The 20,608-nt window shown below is 31.9% G+C and overlaps 3 protein-coding genes across 5 annotated transcripts; all 3 read left to right on the top strand.

Moving 5' to 3' along the window:
• Positions 1–5,314: 5,314 nt before the first annotated feature.
• LOC122520795 lies at positions 5,315–9,108 on the top strand. Its single transcript, XM_043641065.1, has 4 exons — positions 5,315–5,901; positions 6,295–6,562; positions 7,265–7,519; positions 8,466–9,108. Exons 1-4 carry the CDS (start codon positions 5,650–5,652, stop codon positions 8,561–8,563), a joined length of 873 nt encoding a protein of 290 aa, XP_043497000.1. The 5' UTR covers positions 5,315–5,649; the 3' UTR covers positions 8,564–9,108.
• Positions 9,109–11,039: 1,931 nt separating this feature from the next.
• On the top strand, positions 11,040–16,013 carry LOC122520836. 3 transcript variants are annotated; one of them, XM_043641126.1, is made up of 5 exons: positions 11,040–11,297; positions 11,651–12,519; positions 13,393–13,566; positions 13,908–14,203; positions 14,933–16,013. In XM_043641126.1, exons 2-5 carry the CDS (start codon positions 11,898–11,900, stop codon positions 15,353–15,355), a joined length of 1,515 nt encoding a protein of 504 aa, XP_043497061.1. In that variant the 5' UTR covers positions 11,040–11,297; positions 11,651–11,897; the 3' UTR covers positions 15,356–16,013. The 3 variants fall into 3 exon arrangements, with proteins under 3 accessions (XP_043497061.1, XP_043497060.1, XP_043497063.1); XM_043641125.1 differs by having other exon boundaries at positions 11,618–12,519; XM_043641128.1 differs by lacking the exon at positions 11,040–11,297 and having other exon boundaries at positions 11,494–12,519; positions 13,447–13,566.
• A 3,004-nt stretch (positions 16,014–19,017) lies between these two features.
• Positions 19,018–20,608, top strand: LOC122520859. Its single transcript, XM_043641172.1, has 4 exons — positions 19,018–19,156; positions 19,473–19,776; positions 19,870–20,063; positions 20,244–20,608. The coding sequence occupies exons 1-4, from the start codon at positions 19,018–19,020 to the stop codon at positions 20,606–20,608; spliced, it is 1,002 nt and encodes a 333-aa protein (XP_043497107.1).

Genomic DNA, 20,608 nt, shown 5'->3' with positions numbered 1-20,608 from the left:
GATCGTAAGCTTCGTCATTGATTATTAATTAATTGTTTTTCTATGCATAATATTATATTATATTATATAAAATTTATAAATCATGTCTTATTTATTCGGTAAAATCGTTGACACAATGTCAAACGTTTTTGTTTATTATCTTCTTTTTTTTTTTTAAATTTGTACTCATTCGTATTAGATACAAAAATAAAAAAAACAACAACTCGTCAAACGTACTTGTGATTTTCGAAAGGGGAACGAGAATGAAAAAAGACAATTTGTGTATGAAAGTCTCAACTTACTTGAGGAATTAACTGTAAGTGTTAAAATGCATCTTGTCTAACTAAAGAAAGGTTTTCAAACGGACTTTCCACTTACAATGTTGGTATATGATTTACACCTTTTAACATGGCTTGACATTGAATTGTAATTTTTTGTGCGTTTTAACCGTTTATTTATGCATCTCTATAAGTCATGAACCTTGACAGGTATTTTCTTTTTCTTCAAATAATAATATTACAGAATATACAGCAGTATTATCTTTCTGTGAATGACAGACCATTGGGTGAATATTTGTGCATGGTAAATGAGAATATTAAATAAAATGAACTATGCACGTGCTTCTAAGAAGACACGACCCTCTTTAGAAAATACGGTTAAGATTAACGAATGAATGGTTTATGTTAATTAATACATTGAATTCTATTTTCTACAAACATTATTATTTATTCAAAGTTATTCAATGTAAGATAATATGATAATTTTTTTTCAACGAGGGAAAATGTACACAATTTAATGTTAAACTAAGAAATCATTTTCTAACGGTAATAATAATTTTTTTTTTCTTTATTGCAATAAATAGGTGGTAGATATCAGGACGAATAAACAAAAACATATCTCATAATACTAAATTCTCTGTGTGTTCCGAATAATAATAATAATAATAATAATAATAATAATAATAATAATAATAATAATAATAAGTTACTTTAGATATTTTCTAAATTGAAAAATTGTACGATCTACTTCTCATTTTTATTTACGGCTAACTCGTATAACTTTCACCGAAATAGCTGCGATTCCCATTGGGATCAGTTTCTTTCGTTTGCCGATATTTTTTTTTTTTAATGCATAATTATACACCAGAAAGACGACATAACGTTGGTGTATCGAGGAGAAAAGAATCTCGTTTATAATCGACATTATTTCCAAGTAAAACGTGCCTTTGCCTACCAGGTCGTTCAAATTTTACGTTGCCAATCCAATTGTTGAAAAATTCCGATCGAGAGTAGCAAACAAAAATTTACGAGAGATAATATTTAAATTCTTTAACGATAGAAAAATGATTGAACATTTTTTTGGGTTAGAAACTAAAGAATCAACAACAACAAAAATAAATCATTTATCTCTTGTGTAATAACTCCATCGATGAGAAATCCATTCTTATAAAAATGTGTTACATCTTTTTAATACGAGTTAATATCCGAGGATTATTTGTTGTAAACATAATCTTCTAGTTTCTAAAATAAATATAAATTATATGAAATTTTAAATAATTCAACGTAAATCTGTCGAAAGTTAACGAAAGTTCAAAAGTTGTATTGCACATTTCGTGTTAAATTTATTATTTGTACAAAAAAAAGAAAAACACAAAGGTAACGTTGGGACGTGAAACCCGTTAACTAGTTAAAAATAATAAAAACAAAAAAAAACAAGAGACACGCGAAATCAATTCAGTATCAGATAACCGAATGCATTCTCTTCGACGTCGAGACAATAATTCACTGTAATCCTTTCTTTGGGGTGGGGGAAGGGAGAAGAGGGTGGGTAAGGTATAAGTTAGCGTGTTAGAAATACAATCGAAAAGAGGTTTACATTTTTGATCTATTTGATTGGTTGATATATCGAATGAAAAAAAAGAAAAAAGAAAAGAAAACATTGCAATCGATAAGACATTTCAAAACAAGAAGAATGTCTTTCACGAAGCACGAAGACGACAACGACGACGACTAGGCTGTTACTTTTTTAATATTTTTTTTTTGTAATATTCTTGGTGCGTTGACATTGGCATTCTGTACGATGATCTAGACTAGCAACGGAATGCGTGTTGAGAGGTTCAACGCGAAAAGAATGAGAGACGAGGAGACATTTGCACGAGATATAAACGTTTTTATTAGCTAGGTGGGTATTCTTTAAACGTTGCAGTATATAACCCATCATCCTAGTTTTAAGTAGGTATACCCGGATGTTGATATAAAGTTGAAGATTTAACGCGACATCTAAGTATGTGTGTGTGTTTTGAAAGCTTTCCGAATGTTAGCAAAAAAAACCCTTCGAACCTCTACTAGCAATTATCTTTCGAAGAAAATGGTGTTCCGGATATGACCATAAGAAAGTTTCCCCTAATTCTTAATTGTGTTCGTCGATCTTATTTTTGATATGATTTGAAATATATCGATAATAACGTGATTTTATTTTAAGATTAAACTTAGTATTATCTACTCTATCGTTTGGATTCTTCGGTATGTGTGTATGTGTGTGTGTGTTTTTTTTTCTTTTTTTTTCTTTTCCGTTCTTTAAATTATCTTTTACAACGATTACGTCATTAGAAGGCGGATAAATAATTACGGTGCCGCGTTCCTTCGTAATTGTTTTGTTCGATTAATACACGTCTTCATTTCTATCGTATCAGGTGAAAAGATACTCGATGAACGAGTTCGTAAATCGTAACGAGGTAATATTTACGGATAAACTTAACTTTTTAATCATCGGTGTACCATCAAATACGAGTCTTTCATTTTCAAACGTAACGCCTGAAATAGAAATACAAGATTCAGGATCAGGTTTGATAATGATCTATTATTTATTATACTAATTTAAGATCGTTAATCGGTGGCTTCGATTAATTTTCACGAATATTTTTCTTTTTTCTGCTTTTTTGTTTTTTTTTTTTGTATTTTCACTGATTTCTCTTTCGCGAGTTTAAACGTTCTTCTTTTTCTTCCTCTTCTTCGATTATTACGATCGCGAAATATCTTTTGTCGATAATTTGCTGAAGGATATGTTTTTTTCCTGTTTTCGTCGAATTTAAATTGGAACACGCATAAACAGTTATATTATAAATGTATATATGTATATGTATTTTATGACAATGAAGAAGACAAACATTAATGTCACGACAATTTATCTGGGTCAACGAACAAAAAAAAATATAAAGAAATAAGCAGGTTGTATCGTTTACTACGTATGTATGCGTAAGTATGATTATTATATGCGTATGTATGTGTGCTTATGTGTGTTTTAAGAATTTAGCCTGCAGGGCGCACGTCGTTCGAAGCCACTTTACTTTTTGTTTTTTTATCTCGTCATTTTAAAGCTTCGAGAACAAAATTTGCACATCAAATTATCCATTTTGTGTTTCTTCATATATATATATATTTTTTTTTTGGGGGGGGGGGGGTTATTGCCTATAACGCATTTTTAATGAATTCGATCAGTTATACGAGATTTTTTTATGTATTTTTAAGGAAACATCTTTCATACGAAACGATACGTCTCGTCAACGATCGATAATTTTATGCTAATCCATTTTGATCATTGTTAATAAAATATATACATCTATCTTACTTGTTAAAAAAGGATGATTGCGAAACATTTAACACGATCCAGTTTAATTTTTGTAATAATTCATGAAAGTTTGATTAATTTGACGTTAAGTATTTACTCGTGTAATTTAAAATAAAAATTAGTCAAATTTCTCTCGTTGTTCAAAATTCTTGTTACTTTATTTAATCATTTAATCGTTTATTATAATCGTCGTCCGTTCTATTTTATTTTCATGAGAAATTTCTTTTTTTTTTTTTTTGAATAGTCGGACGCGGATTGTTAACTCTTAAAATACTCTTCAAATAAGTGAATTCGTTGAGTTAGGTAATTTGAAAATTGGTCTTTGTATTATTCTTTTTAATTTTTCTTTTGTTCAAATCTCTAAGAGATAAACTCGGTCGAGTAGTGTAACCAGTTCAGCGAAGAAAACAGTCGTTTTATTAAAAATACTTGAATATTTGTTGAAAACGGAAATAAAGTGAACGTACTATGGAATAGTTGTACGTCGAACGTTGACTATAGTAGAACAGGTTTTTGAAAAGTAACAAAAAAGATCTAATAGGTACGTCGTAGTAGGGTATACAAGATATCGTTAAACAAAAAACAAATCGAACTAAGGTGAAGTTATTGAAGTGTGGTTTACGTCTGGATGATCTCTAAGAGAATGTTGTGTAAACCAGTCTTCTCTCTCTCTAAAGAGGTTGATTACTGATTACCGATCTATCTATTTCCACCTCTTATGCGATAATTCGATCTATTCGTTTACTATAACATTAAATGCATACTATTTAACAGTTAATTACATCTTCGGGAGGTCATCCGACACGATCAGATTCGATTTCACATTTAAAATGGGGATATTCGTGAAGTCACGATTAATCTTGACAATAATGTTTCTTCTTTCGAGATGACAATGGTTGGTTGTAATTGTTTTCCATGTAATTGCATCCGGGAGAACGTCGTCGTGAAATACTCGGACAAGAATAATCAAAAAAGAATAAGAAACATTTTTCAAATGGCAGTTAATTTCATAAAATGGAACGACGGGGTCTCATGTAAGTAGTATAAAATATATTTGTGACAAGTTCGTAGAGTAAACGCTCAACGTTATATACTATTTTTCCATTGTCTTTTGCATTTCATTCTTTTTGATGAATTATTCTTGGCGTTGGTAATCGTTTGGGACTCCCTTCGGTGGTCGCGCAGACAACGCTTACCGTTACCCTGAAATTTTCATCCTTAACAAAATATCTTCCTTCCTCGTTCTCGCGTAACACTTCGGCTTAGTTACCACGAAATAAATTCAATCGTACGAATACAATGATGAATCTGAAAAATAAACGAAATGTATTTTCTTCGTAAGATATAATATGATGCACAGATTTAAATTATTTCGTAAATAATAAAATAAACGCGCTTAGCGAGATAAGATTTATTAACGATTTTCGTTCGGGTATCGAATAAAAATTGAATGAACAAAAAATTCAGTTAAATTTTTAGGGGAAATCGATAAAATTGCTTAGACATGGTGACACCGATCGACGTACCCATGCCTGGCTGCATCCATGTATCCGAGCTATGGCACACCTAGAGATGCAATGACTACTGCATCTCGGCGCAATCTTGGTTAAGAAACATTATCTAAGTCGTGGACCGTTACCCCCACCGACCTAAATGCTCGACGTATAAATGGTCAAGACACCTTCTAAGCACTGTCAGTAAACTTGTGCGCTTTATCTCGTGTTCTGCTTCATCTCTGGATTCCCATTATATCAACCGCATTGAATCTGATTGTAATTTCTTGTATTAAGTTTGACCGGTTTAAAAGTTATATCTTTCAAATTTGTTTCAAAAAGTATTTTTATTATAACTTAAGATAATAATAATTCGTTTGATGTAACATGAGAGTGGAATTAATAAGAAACTAGCGACAACGACGACGACGACGATGATGATTATGAGAGACGATTTTGTGTCGTGTGTGTTGTTCGATCAAGGTAACAACAGTTGATCGTGATTCATTTTTGGGAATCAACTTTGCTAATGAACAAATCTTAATCGATAATGACGATGACAGGAGAAAATTTAAGAATAATCGATTGTTGTTGTTCCTTTTGTTGTTCGAGACTGTTAACCAGACCTCTTTTGATTCTATTCCTTTTCCTATTTTTCATGGAAATCAGTGTAGCTACTTATCGTAACTCGTCTAACACGTTTTTGGAAAGATGTCGGTTAGACTGTACCATCCAACAGGACTTTGCCAGTTGTGGAAAGTACAAAGCAGCCAGATGGTTGAACGAATTTGTTAAAGAAAAGGTAAGAAGAGAATGAATCGTAAAGGAAGTGACCATTTGAACAAACAAAATGACAATCTGTAGTAATACGGGTGGATCACTCTCCACCATCCAACCGATTACGAAACTTTATTGCAGAAACTTACAATTATGGTAATCTCGGTTTTCTAACGTAACTGCAACGCGTTCTTGCCTTTCTCACTTTCCTTCCGTCAATGGCAATGTCGCGATGCATTAACCTTTCCTTAAGTAATCGATTTTCTACGATTCATTATTATTACTTTCAGTCTTTAACTATATATATATATATATATATTTTTTTGTCTATTATTATTATTAATATTATTAATTGACAAAGTCGCACAATTTATTCCATCGAATTATATAGCTAATCAATTTTTCTACGATATATTAGGAGTTCACTTATGGACCATTTCGGATCATAAGGATATCATCGATGCAGCAAGAATCACTTTTGCCGAAATTACCTCGTTCTAGGATTTTCAAAAGAAGTGTATTGGATACGCTTGATTTTCTTCGTGACAATGTCAACGATCTATTAACAAAACGTGCGATCGTTTATACGGTTGACAATCCTACAAGTGGCAGAAGTTTTACAAGTGGACCGATGATAATGGATGAGGATGAATTGCGAGAGTTGCAAGGGAGGAAAGAAGCTCAGGGTAAGATAAATATCAATCAAAAAAAAATGAAAAAAAAAAAAAAATAACATTTAACATTAGATTTACGGATAATTTGTTCACTATTTTTTCAAAACTTATAAACATTGTTTGAATGAAGAAGAGTATTTTTAATATTTACATATATCTCAAAAAATCAACATATATTTACAAAACAAACATAATATTTTAAGTTTTATATATGTATATGTAGCAAAAAATGTGAAATTAGTCAAATTGACTCACAGTCAGTAAATCTAGTGTTAAATCACTGTTAAAATCCTATTCGTATCAATTTAAGAATCTCTTATAGATTTGTCTCTAATTGAATTCATTTATTTACTTAACGTTAAATCGTCAAATTTGTTTTTACTTCGATCATTTTCAAATCTGATTGTTCGTTCGTTCGTTCGTTCAAATAACAGATCCGGAATAGCGGAATTGTTGCTAGCTACTTTTCCGTCCTATCCGGTAAAATACCGAGGTTGTTCTTTTACCGCGAGAGTCACTGAACTGTACATTTTGTGTAATAATACTTTAGATACCGAACTGGTCCCTATTCCGTTTGAATTAATTAATATAATTATTCGAGTCGTTCAACGTTATTCGATTTTGTCGACGTTGTTGTAATAAACAGCTCTCGATTTTAATATCTTTTATAATATCATTTTGTTTCTTTTTTTTTTTCTTTTTTCTCTTTTTCAGGAGACTGGCGTATCTTTAAGAAGAAAAAATCGATGATATTGCCGCTGTTAATATTATTGAATCTTTTCAAATTGAAGCTACTGTTGTTGCCAATTTTTTTGGGCGTGCATTTCATCAAGAAACTCTTAGTTTTGGGTTCTTTGATCGCACCTTCCATTTTGGCGCATCTTAAGGTTTGCAAAGTTCAACCACATCCGACGTATCCTTATCACACGTGGGCAACCGCAGCTGAGGCACCTGTTGATTATCCTACCGGTAATTATTTATCTCGTTATACGTTGTTTTTTCTCTAACATTTTTTTTTTATAGTAAAATTTGAAATTAATCTTAGGGGGTTTAACGAGATAAGATTCTTTAAGATATCCGATAAAAAAAACTTAACTTACTTTTAACAATCATTCGAAGGTGTAAAAACTTAAAGGTGTCTGTGTGCCGACTAGCATACTTAAAATATTTTTCTACGCGATCCTTCTGAGCTCGTAATTCGTTTCTTTTCTTATTACTTGCTCGTAGAGAAGTATCGTTTTTATCGTTTCTCGTGCCATTGTAAAATCGTAATAATAACAATTAATATTAACGATAATAATGAAATATCTACGAAATATTGACGACGGTATTAAAACAACTGTAACTTTGTTCTCCGGTTCATCATGTACGGATAAATATTATTTTTGCTTAACACATTTTCCTTTTTTTTTTGCCTAAATATTTGTTCTTATTCGATAATACCGAATACATCCGGAACGTAACGTTACCGTAATTTTTTTTAATTTTTTTATTTGAAAAGAAAAACCTTCGATCACGCGCTGACTATGCTTAATCGTTGTTTGTTCAAATAAAATCGAAATTTACGGTAAACTCTATTTACCAAACTTGTTTCTTTGCGTGAGCCTTTGATTATACATTCGACGTGCTAAAATAGGCATGAAAAAGAAAACTGTTAACGTACGGTGCTTAAAGTAGGTGCAAATCCTCATCTAGCATGACACATCAGGCGCCGTACTTGTTTTAAATGTAAACGCTTTCTAGTTGAAGGCCACCTTATGACACGAATGAATTTTGTCAGTGATTTTTCTTTAGTCCGAGAATGGGGGCCATTCGATACGACGAAGGTCAAGCCGTCGATTGCGCTTGCTATATCGATGAACATTTTTAATCGAGCTTGTAATCACCTGTTGGTTGTGTTTTTTTTTTCTTTTAGGATACGGTCACGATGAAACTGCTTGGGCTCATAGGAATGATATTCAAGGTCATCTGGCCTATCCAGCCTATCACGGATATCGTAATCCTTACGGTTGAAATTCAGAACAACGGAACAAACTGAATTTTTAAATAACATACAAAAATCTAAAGCCGAAGATAATAATCCCCATAAGATCGAACATCATTGGATCAAATATTATCGAAGCTTGATTGAATATATATATTTTTTTATACAAACACACACATTATTGTACAATCTATATATTAAATTATTTTATTTATTTATTTCACAACCTTTTTCACACGTCCCCGAGATAATCGTCGATTCGATTAATACAATAAGAATGCAAAAAAACAATATTAAACGATCATTCATCGTCATCGAATTCCGTTTCGTTTTTTTTCTTTTTTGATTCTTTTATTACTTTTTTTTTTCTTTAAACGGGTCAATGTGACGATGATACGTAAAAACCTAACTTTCACGGAATAGTACCGTTACCGATCGGACTTGCAGATTCCACGGATTTCTGTGAAAATCTGACGGGGAAAGGCAAGCAAGGATATTTATTTCCCTCGTCCCTCTCCCCACCCGATTATTACAATTAATTGATCAAAAAGATGATCACCCGTAACGACAAAAAGAAAAAAATAAACCAACGAAACGCATAGAAGTGTCGTTGAAATACATTGAGGTCGATGGTCAAGGTCGAACATGTGGACAAGAGACGTACGTTGGCCCCTTGGTTACTGAGTGACCTACTGACAGATTTGGATATAGGCCCGATACTCAAAACCCGCCCTCTCTGCCCCTTCCCCTGTCACGCCTTCCTCCCTTCACTTCTTTCTCAGTCCCTCTCGATCTTTCTCTTATATTCTTCCAGGTTGTTTTTCTACTTCTTTACTTTACCATCACCACCACTAGCACCACCACCATCACCACCACCTGTTTCCATCTTTCTTTCGTCTTGATAAACTCGCTCGAGCGAACGATTCGTTCTAAAGCACACGTGAACGAATATCGTACTCACGGCCGATCGAAAAACCGTTATCACCTTCGTGTGTGTGTCCCCCTCTTCCCCCTCTTCCCTCTCCCCAGTAGTTCGTTCGTTCTTACTTTACCTTACCAACTTGTAGTAATACTACATTTCGATTATACCTTGCGTACTGTTGGCTGCTACGTACGAGAGACTCTCTTTATGCACATTATTTTTCCAAATGATATTACTTTTCTCTCTCTCTCTCTCTCTCTCTTCTTGGTCTTTTTTTTTCCCTTTTTCTTTTTAACCTCGAAGTTTCTTTTATGCTCGAACTGGTATTTTCTTTTCCTATCGTAGACGTTTCCGTAACTCCTTCGTATTTTTCCACTCGTTCGAGTTCGTTACCGGTGACATCGTATATAGGATTGTTGGGGATAGTAAATGACGATGATTGTGATTGAGTCTCGCGTTAAATTGATGGGAGTATATCGGGGGGCAAGGGGAGTACTTTAATACACGTCGACACGTGATCCGAGTTCGTTCACGCAAGTCAACCGTTAACATTTTATATATATCTTTATAATAATTTAACGAAAAAATGATTTATTAATGTAACGGATTACATTGTTGTTAATATGGTTTGTGATTTTTGATTTAAAAATTGTAGGTTTCTTCTTCTTCTTCTTCTTCTTCTTCTTTTATATTATATTAATATAATTATTATAAATATATATAATATAAAAAATAATAAAGATGACTCGTGTAATATGAACGATGTATGTTATGACACCTGTTTGATTGCTCGAACAATATGAACAATAAAAATGAGAATTATTCTGTAATCCAATACTCGTACATCTGTTCTTTTTATCTTGTTAATTTCATTATTTATTCTCATAATAATTGTCTGTTATAATACATACGAGTATAATAATTGTAATCAGATAATTTAATCTGAGATATCATTTATATCGAATTCTATTTGAAATTATGAATCATTTTCTCATCCGGGAAAAGATTTGAATTCAAAACAGATAAAAAGTGATTGGTTGAATTGAAATATATCGAACAATCGATTCGATTACATTAATATTAATCAACAACATATCTTATATATATAAGATAAACGAAAGTAATTAGATTGTAAAGAATTAAAGAAAAAAATTTCGAAGAGAAAAATATTTACGAGATAATATGTCGAATAGAAAAGAAAAGAAAAGAAAAAAAAAAGAGAAAGAAAATATTTGATAGTAATCAATTTTTGTTCGGGGATTCCCTCGTTAAAAAAAATCTCCAAATAGTAACTAAACAAATATTCTAATCATAGAATATTATCTCGTATGTGAGATATTATTTTGATTAGCGTAAGAAAATAAAAGAAAAAAAATAAAAAGAAATCGATAGATCGGTATCTTACGAAGTATAAGTATGTGACAAATAAAGAAACATGTGGAAATGAAATGAAATGAAATGAAATGAAATGAAACGAAATGAAATGAAATGAAATGAAAGGAAAGGAAAAAGAGAAGGAAAGAAGATTCGAAGGAAGTAACGAAGGATGGAAAGGTGGAAAGGAAGGATGGGTTTCGTGGTGAGGGACGGACAGACGGATGGCCGGGTAACCTAGATCGGTTCAGTCCAATCCGATCTGACAGAGACTTACCAGCCAGTACCGTCGCAACCGTCGAACGTGATTCCAACTTTTACAAAGATACCTTCCTACACGTTTTCTCTACAAATATCTTACTATTTCGTGGTGTTTCTTTTTTTACGGGATTTAACAAAATAAGAAGATTTCAGGATTAATTGACGAATACGAGGAGAGAACCAATGACACGCGGGTATTAGGAAAAGTGAGTAAAATTGTCCAAAAAAACAGATTTTTCTCATTAACGGTTTCAAATCTTTGATAATAATTATCTATCGAATTATCAATGAGATTTATCTTGATCTATATGATTAATAACATATAATAATAATAATAATAATAATAATAATAATAATAATAATATTAATATAATGTATTATATAAATATTGTCTAACGATAAACGGGGACTTATCACGGGTGAAAATATTTTAACAATTAATTGAATATGTTAATAATTAAGCAAGTTGAATATCATTTGAGTGCGAAAGATCACAGTAATTATCTTTACTTCATTTGCAATAAAGCGAAACGTTAAATGAACGAAACCCCCTTCGAAGGAGACATGCAGTTGTCCTACGGCAAGAAAATCATTTTCGACTGGTTGGACATGTAGCTGGAGAAAAAAAGAAACAAAAGGGGTGTGTTTTTGAGAAAAAGAAAAGAAAGAAAACCAAACGAACGAATCAACAAAATCGTCTATAGAAAAATCATCGTTTGAAAAGGAATTGTTATTATTATTATTATTTTTTATTGGAAGAAGAAGAAGAAGAAGAAAAGAAAAGAAAAATATACATTTCGCGAAGAATGTCAATGGGAAGGATAAAATACAAGAAAAAGATGACGATTGCAGCATGGGTCGTTGCGATCTTAGCATTGGCCAGCGAGTTCAATGCCGTTCAATCGACGTCCTTGAACTTGAACGATACCTCGGGAAAGAATACGGGAAACGAAATATTTGACGTAATCTCAGACGAACATCCGCACGAGATTAACAATAAACCGAGTAAATTTGACATGGATATAGATCACGTGACAATGACCGACGATAAATCGAGTTATCAAATCGAATCATCTAACGTGGATAATTCGACGAGAAGTTCGATGGACGATAAAGAATCATTGTCGTCATCGTCATCGTTATCATCGTCATCGTCGTGCGATGAAGATCATTGTGCAACCGAGAAAAAACTTTCGAATATTTTGGACAAATTATCAAAGATAGACGAGTACAATGTAACGGATAACGTGCAGATAGTGCGAAGTGAAATTGCCATTAACGACAAATCGAATGTTGAGAAGGAGAGGAAGTCTGATAAGAAATTCGATCTCTTGGAGAAGCTTCATCGATATGCGAAAGAACACGTGGTTAGAGTCAAGGTCGATCCAAATGCGATAACCGGTAGAAAGGGAAGAACCTTCTTCGATGGTGAGTGTAACACAAGCTGGTAGTGCACTTATGTGTTTGTCTGTTAAAACACCGAGAGAACGAGAGAGAGAGAGAGAGAGAGAGGGAGAGAGATTGAATGCTCGGGTAAAAGGTATTAGTATTTCTTGCTCGTACAGTAGCCATTCAGACCGTAAAAGTGTGTTTTGCAGACGAATACTTGGGAAGTTCTTTAAACTCGGTTGGAATGTTTATTAGCATGGGAGAAAGGGTGTAGTGTTTAAGTTTAACACGTTCAGAACGAGACTGTACCGTCAATGGTACACGTACCACATAAATCGGCCGGTTTGTTTCACCAATGGTAAATGCGTGATTGTGTCTCATAGAACGTTTTGTGTATCATTGTGTACTCTCTCGTACAATTATAAATCAAATTCAGTACCGTCGAATAAGATAAAATTATAAATAATAATAGATGAAATATATATTATATAAAAAAAGAAATAAAACAGTTTTTTTTTCTCGTCCTGAACGTGTTAAGAATGTTTCATTGAATGACATTTGTGCGAGAATAAAATTGCATAAAAACACGCATTAATCATTTGATTTGGCTTATTTTTTTATGGGATAATAAAATTCGGCTTAATGAAGGGTAGTATTTGGAATAACGTGATTGGTTAGATGGGTATTGAAAGAATTTTTCAGTAATTCTGCGTTTGGTGATGAGAGAAGAGGAGAGGAGAGGAAGAGGGGGAAGGAGGGGAAGGGGAAGGGGGAGAATAGAGAAGGAAATAATAATAGAAAGAAAATATAAAATGGGGGAGGACAAGAAGGAAAGATAATCCGAAGCTGATTGCGGCATGGCTAACAGGACTAACCTGGCAGGCTTTAATCGGCTGGTACTTTTGCTTTCAGCCCTCTTTCAGGGAAAGAGTCCCTTTTTAACAGGATTCGGACTTGGTTTTCTAGCGTTCGGCCTGAAGAAGCTCTTGCTACCACTGTTCTTTGGCGTACAAATTCTTAAAAGCGTTTTACTAGCACTTTTCTTACCGAGCATTATTGGAAGTATTGGTAATATCGTTGGCAAAGGTAAGAATTTTCTAATTGAATTATATATAATCAATACGTGTTACATTGATTAAACAAAATTTAGAATTACATCGACTAATATTACGGTGAAACAAAAAAGTTCGTATATTGATTGTATTGAAACTTTACCTTCGAAACTACGTAACGGATTGATTGTTTTTTTGTAAAATTTATTTTGAAAATATTAATAAAGAGAAAAACATTAAAAACGTCGCACACGAATTATTGATTCACCGTAATAATTTGTTCTCGTCGTTTATCGTTGCGTTATTAAAAAAACGAGTGGTTTAAGAAAAATTAAAATGGGCAAATTTATTTGGTGACACTTTTTTTTCTCTCAGGTGTATCGTCGTTTACCCAATCGTCTCAAACAGCAACCGTAGCACCCGAAGAAAATTTCGAATTCAAGGACAATTCCGATTTGTACAACGATGATTATTTGACACGACAACCAGTCGGAACACTGCCGGCTTCCACGTTGTACGACGAAAGTATGATGCAGTCGCAGAAAAATCCTGAAATAGCTTCTAGATATTCATTCGTTGATCCTGCATACGCTAATAATGCCAATACGATATCCAATCGTTATTATATGAGACATGCTGCACAAGGTTTTACGAAGAAACAGGATTTCAAGGCGAGTTGATCGATTACGCTTATTTTTTTCATTTTTTTGGGGTGCGGGGTCTTTTTTCTCCCGTTCGGTTAGACTATTAAAATTGTCATCAATCAAAATTTTTTATCCTAAAAAACAAACCAAAAAATAAATACACATTACATATTTTTTATTCTAAATTAAAATTAAAATTAAAATGAAAAAAAAAGAAAAAAGAAAAAATTAGAATAACAAGTTGTTATCGGGTCAATAATATCGTGTTGATGATAATAAACGATCTGCGTTAAATTGATGATTAACAAGTGTTACACATATAGAATGATTTAAAATTGCATCGTAATGCTTACGACAATTACCGTTAGGCACATTTAAAATACATCCTTGTTTATCATCACTTTGTTTAGCATTATTATTTCTCACAAAACTCTGTTCGGGTTAACGATAGCCAATCAATGTAATGTTCAAAAATTCAAATTGACTTGTAGATACGTATCCGGCTTTTTTTTTTTCATTAATTCTGGGTTGGGACACGACATTACACATGTGTGTGTTCCACTTTAACGGAACATATTGATTATTATCATTCTTCTTCTTCTGCTGCTGCTTCTTTTTTCCTTCTTTCTTTCAATTTGAATTATGTATATATTTTGTCCTCATTAATTCTGTTAGCTCTAATTAACATAAAATACTCATTTACATTGGCACAATATAACTGAATATTTTTAATTGACATTTACGGTGTCGTAACAGGTATTTCACGAGATTCCAACGAGCTCGTTGCTCCTGACGAATTATGACCCGTTCTACTCGCCATTATTGTCACGATTGGATGCTGTTTTCTATAGACTCGGTCATACAACCGAAGGTTGCAGAGAGTATGCTGTTTGTGCTATGTACAGAAGCCCGGCAAGATACGCACCTTACTCTAATCTCGTCTCGGCACAACTTTCGAGAGAATTAAACGAGTTGAGGAAACCAGCCAGCGATAATCCAGACGTTTTAAGATTTTTCCGTTACATGAAGGCAGCCAAGGATGGTCAGGATGGTGTCAATTGCGAGGACGATTATAACAATTGTCCAACTGCCAGGGAAGATCAAAGTCTTAGACAAAATCAAGCTATGCTTGCTACCTATCAAGACATAGATAAACTCGTACACGCAAGAAAACTTTGAGACGAAACTAAACGAGTTCTTCCTTATTATTAAATATTTTCAAATAATTGACACTGATATTCCTTGATGAAAAAAAAAAAGGAAGAAAAAAAGAAAAAAACTAAAATCAACTAACTAAGGATGATTTAAGATGACGTTAATTGGAAAGAGAATTACATCAAATTACATCCTACAGAGACAGGATTATATGTTTTATCGTTAGATATAATCAGGCCGTTATTGGGTAATCTAACAGGACATCGATAAACTTACTATTCATTGATGTTAGGAAACTTAAGAGATGTTTCGTTATTTTTATGTAAAAAATATCGTTAAAACGTCTCTTGACACTTTGATTTCTTGAAAAAGAACGAACGGTTCTGATAGGTTGTTGATCGTTACTATTACAGATGACATCGTTACGGTACCCGTTATCTGTATGCGGTATTGTACGATCCTTTATAGTAACAGGAAAACAGTTTCCGGATCTATATAATAAGTATCTTCTTCTGAAAGATAAATACCACGTTCGCGATATTTTCTTTTCTTTTTTTTTCTTTCATTTCAATAAAAAAGAATAGTTAAGTTTAATCATTTTTGTGGTATGGAAAAAGAAAAAGTGTGACTTTAATTATTAATGAAAGGAATTTTTGTTTTAGCGAAAATACCGCGAACGTCGATATAAGTTTAGATATTTTATTTATTACTTACCTTTGTATTATTTATTATTTATTGTTGTTCTCGAACGTTGATGGAAATTTGATTTCAATCGTTTTAATAAGTTCAATTTTCGATTAAATTCGCTTTTTAAAAAACTTTCAACGTTTTACGATCGAAATAAGTAAATGTTTTCTTTTCTTTTTTTTTTTTTTACAAAATTCATGAAAACGTGACGATTATTCATCTAACATATAAGTTTGACTAATTGTTATTTATTTATTAAGAAAAAAACATACGACGTGGGTGCACGGTTGTGTGTGCTTGATAAACGAATATCAACTTAAAATTAGTTCACTCGTGTAAGAGTCAGATTTAATTCTGTTTGTGTGATGTTACGCATGTATTACGTTTAATTATCACATGTAGACCGACATTTGAAAGGATGTACGGGTATACTAATTAATGTACAGTCTAAGTTGAAATAGAATACGTTCATTTTCCTTTCAATTCGAAATTTACAATTTTATTTGATTTGATAATAAATAAAAGTGAAATTAATGATCGAATTGTTTTCGATCAACGAAATTGTTTCATTAATTGTTTCGTTTAGTTAGATTATTCAAGATGTCGTCTATGAATGAGGTATTTAAAATCGAAATAAAACCGAACTGGATGAAAATGAAAATGAAATGAATGCATCGTTGATCGTGGAAAATATAAATTTACAATTTGTGTTTACTGTTCGGATTTACAATTCAATTTTAAACAATTTATATAACGTTTCTTGCTTATAGTTTTAATTTAGCGTGAATGATATTGATTATTTTATTTTATTTTTACGACCCTATTTTATTATCGTAAATTAACAAACATATTATACGCGTAGTATCGTTAAACTGTTTTCGAATCGATTTTTGCTAATTGGGCGTTGACAAATTTCTTAGTTTCGTTCAAATTTTTGCAACATTCAAATTTGGTTAATCAACCCTTATATGGGGTCGCGATTCACCCTTTGACAAACCCCCTTTATATATGACCTATACTTTCTTTTATTATTTTTCTACAAAAGCAATATATAATTCGGTAAAATAAATAATATGAAATAAAAAAAATATAGCGGTTGTTAAAAAAAAGCAAGAAACATTTGTTGAACGGTATACAAAAATAAAAATATAATGAAAAGAATTTATGTTTATAATGAAACATTTCTATATTGTTTTAAATATAATTAAATTTATATATTTTTATTTCAACGATATATTTCAATCAGGTAAAATCCTTTTTAAACGTGATATTATAAACAATGTGTTCGAATATTCACGTAAGAGGGTGATGACGCATATGCTGAACATCAAGTTGCGTAAAGGAAAGTTTGTTTCGCTTCGTCTTCTTCTTTTCTACGATCTCTCGTCACTCCCCATAGGTTCCGGTCCTATATCCGGGGTCACTTTCACTTTCAATTTTTTTTTCAATACTTTATTTTCGCTCTTCTCTCACATCAGCATCCTACGGATTCTTCCCTCTCCTTAAAACTGGACCGACTTGAAGTATAAATGCAACAGCCACTCACTGGCTGACTTGCTCAATTCGTTTTGCTTCCTATCAGTACGCATCTCTTTTTATTTTCTTATTGTTAATATCAAATTTAATGGTAAGTTAAACGATTAATATTATTAAATTAATATAATTAATATAATAAAACGTGATTTTTTTTTATTTTAATATTTAAAAAATTGTATGATTTACATATTAATAGTTTAACCGTTTGATGATCAACATTCAATTGTTTTACGTTAGATGCTTTAATTATGATTTTTAAAGTTATTATTAATTGTTTATATACGATTTTCTTAGAATTAGGGATTTAATTTCAATTTACTAAATTTAAATAATGAAGATATTAACTTGAAAATCAGTATTGCCAATTTAACTGCATCATTTTTTACAACAATGCATTATACAACTATAACTAGATAAAAGGTAACTAGACGAACTGGCGCCATTTTGAAAATACTATTAAACCTCAGTTATTGTTGTATCTATCTAACAAATTCAAAATTATATATATATATAAAAAATTTAACGATGAAGTTTTCTTAATTTCGAGTTTTGATAATGCACGTGATAAATTGTCTCGAATTAAATAATAATTACAATTAGTTTACGAAATATATATTGGAGAGAGATTACTTTTGTATTTATATTATTTATATATTTTTTCAATTGATTTCAAAATAAGGAACTTGCCGAAATGTCGATAACCTTGTTGATATTTATTTAAAGTGTACGACACAAAATGTATTCATTGCGTATCAGCAGGTGCTTACGTGAGAACTTGCACCGGCATTTACCGTGATTCTACGTTCTGATTGGTCCTTACGGACTAACGGCACTTATAAGACTTACAGCGAATAGTCTGAGTCTTTCTTTCGAGACTAACACGTTCGTTCTACAGAAACGTTTCAAGAAACACGAAACTTAGTGATTCGGAGTTTGTGGACACTATGCCGATTCAAACGCATTGTGTACGACGTTAGTTTGTAAAAAATCGATTTAAAACAAGTAAGAGTTTAATTACTTCCTTCTTTTTTTTTTATTTTAATCTTTTTCGAAATCAATTAAAAAACAAAAAAAAAATAAGAACAACGCGAGAAAGTTTCACATTGGACATAAAAATCGATTTAAATTTTCTTATGAGACGATTAGCGTCATACGTTTAATTACTGTTACGTTCAATTTGTTATTAAAGTATTTTTCTTATTATTTTTTTTTTAATCGGAAGTATGATTAATAATCATTATTCCAGATTTTCTTTTTTTTTTCATTTATTACACACGCATTCTTTTAGTTTGTCATTTTATTGATTGTAATCGTAAATTTGGGTTTTCGAAAAACAAACAAAAAACTGTTGATAGAGTTTCAATATTTATATCGAAATTGAATATGTTATATTATTCGTTGATAAATCGAATGATAATAAAGAAAATTGATTTCAGATACCGGCGAAAGTTAATCGAGGCAGAATGCGGTTGGTGCGATTGTTGGTAAGCTGCAGTCTCCTTTTATCCACCACTCCGCTGTTGATACGCAGTCAATCCACAGGTGAAAGAGTTACCTTTGTAGAAGAGAAAGGAGACGAGGAATCCGGTGGCGTTAATATTGGTAAGTCGATAGTCTAATTTATTATTAAACTATATTTTCAATTCTTTCATTCGTTACGATGCATATAAAAAAGAAATAAATCTCATCACGTTTGGTCATCGGATTTTTTTTTAATTTCCGTGTAAAATATTCTACGTTTAATTAATCTTTTAATCATTTTCATAGACAATTTTTAATAATTATAAAAACATTGTTGTTTATTTATTATTTAAATTAACCCAAAAAATTGTGTTAATTCAAACAGGCATTGATACATTTCACACGATTTCATTGAGATAATTTAAATCGTATTAAAAAATTTTAATTATGTTTTTAGGTAATTTCGACACGCAACAAAGGAACGTGAGATTTTTCAATGGGACCCGTCAAGGAAAAAATCTATTCGATTGGATCGGTCTCGGAACAGGACGCAACACTGATCCGTATTTGGCTAAAATTAACAAAGATTGTTTGACCGGCGAGCTTGCCGAATGTTTCAAATCGCAAGCTCTCACTTCGTTTTCTGAATTTTTCGATCAGGCAGCTTACGCTTTGAACGATAACGTAAATGTTGTAAGAATGTCACGGCAAGTTGTAGCCGACGTTAATCGTCAACCTTACGAATATTCGACCGAAGCTAGGTAAATTGATTGATATGGTTTGAATTTATTTATAATGATAATATATAATATAAATTTATATATAATGATAATTATATTTGTATTATATCATAGATCCGACGATTCGGAATGGGATCAATTGGTTAAATTCGCATCGAGGAAAATGGAAAAATTTGTAAAGACAATGGCTATAGAAGTTAATGTTCCATCATCTGAGACAGGTGATAATGACATTTATTCGCCCAGATTCATAGATGAAATTGCTGACGAGATAGAAACTTTGGAAGATAAAAAGGATTCACTTTTTTGTGAGTATTTTCTATTAGTTTGTAAATAAATTAATATGAAATCATGTTAGATGTAAATAAAATGATTACGTTCTTTTTGTTTTTTGTTTTTTTAAAAATTGTTCAAAATTTTATCATTCGTCGTTGTTCGTTACAAATTAATCACAATAAATTTATGATACATTTTTTGATATTTTCCAGCTCGTCATCGTTTCCGAAAATTATTGATACCGATGTTAATAGTATTGAAACTATTCAAACTGAAGCTACTGTTATTTTTACCATTGATCTTTGGTTTGGTGTCATTCAAAAAATTCTTAGCATTTTTGGCAATCGTAATACCAGGAGTAATAGGATTTTTAAAATTGTACAAACCGCAAAATTATCAACCACCGGTATATAGTCAAAGTGGTGTTGGTTACCCTTACTACAGGGAACCTTCCGGTCATTATCCTTACGCAAATCATCATCCGGATTATGATGGCAGTTATCATGGTGACACTGTATCATTTGGACAGGATCTTGCGTATCAAGGTTATCGTAAATATCAATCGGAAAAAAGATAG

The sequence above is a fragment of the Polistes fuscatus genome, unplaced genomic scaffold (genome assembly GCF_010416935.1).
Source record: "Polistes fuscatus isolate 324 unplaced genomic scaffold, CU_Pfus_HIC Scaffold4, whole genome shotgun sequence".
Lineage (NCBI taxonomy): Eukaryota > Metazoa > Arthropoda > Insecta > Hymenoptera > Vespidae > Polistes > Polistes fuscatus.
The sequence above is the reverse complement of the archived record's forward strand: the minus strand, read 5'-3'. Positions and strand labels throughout refer to the sequence as shown.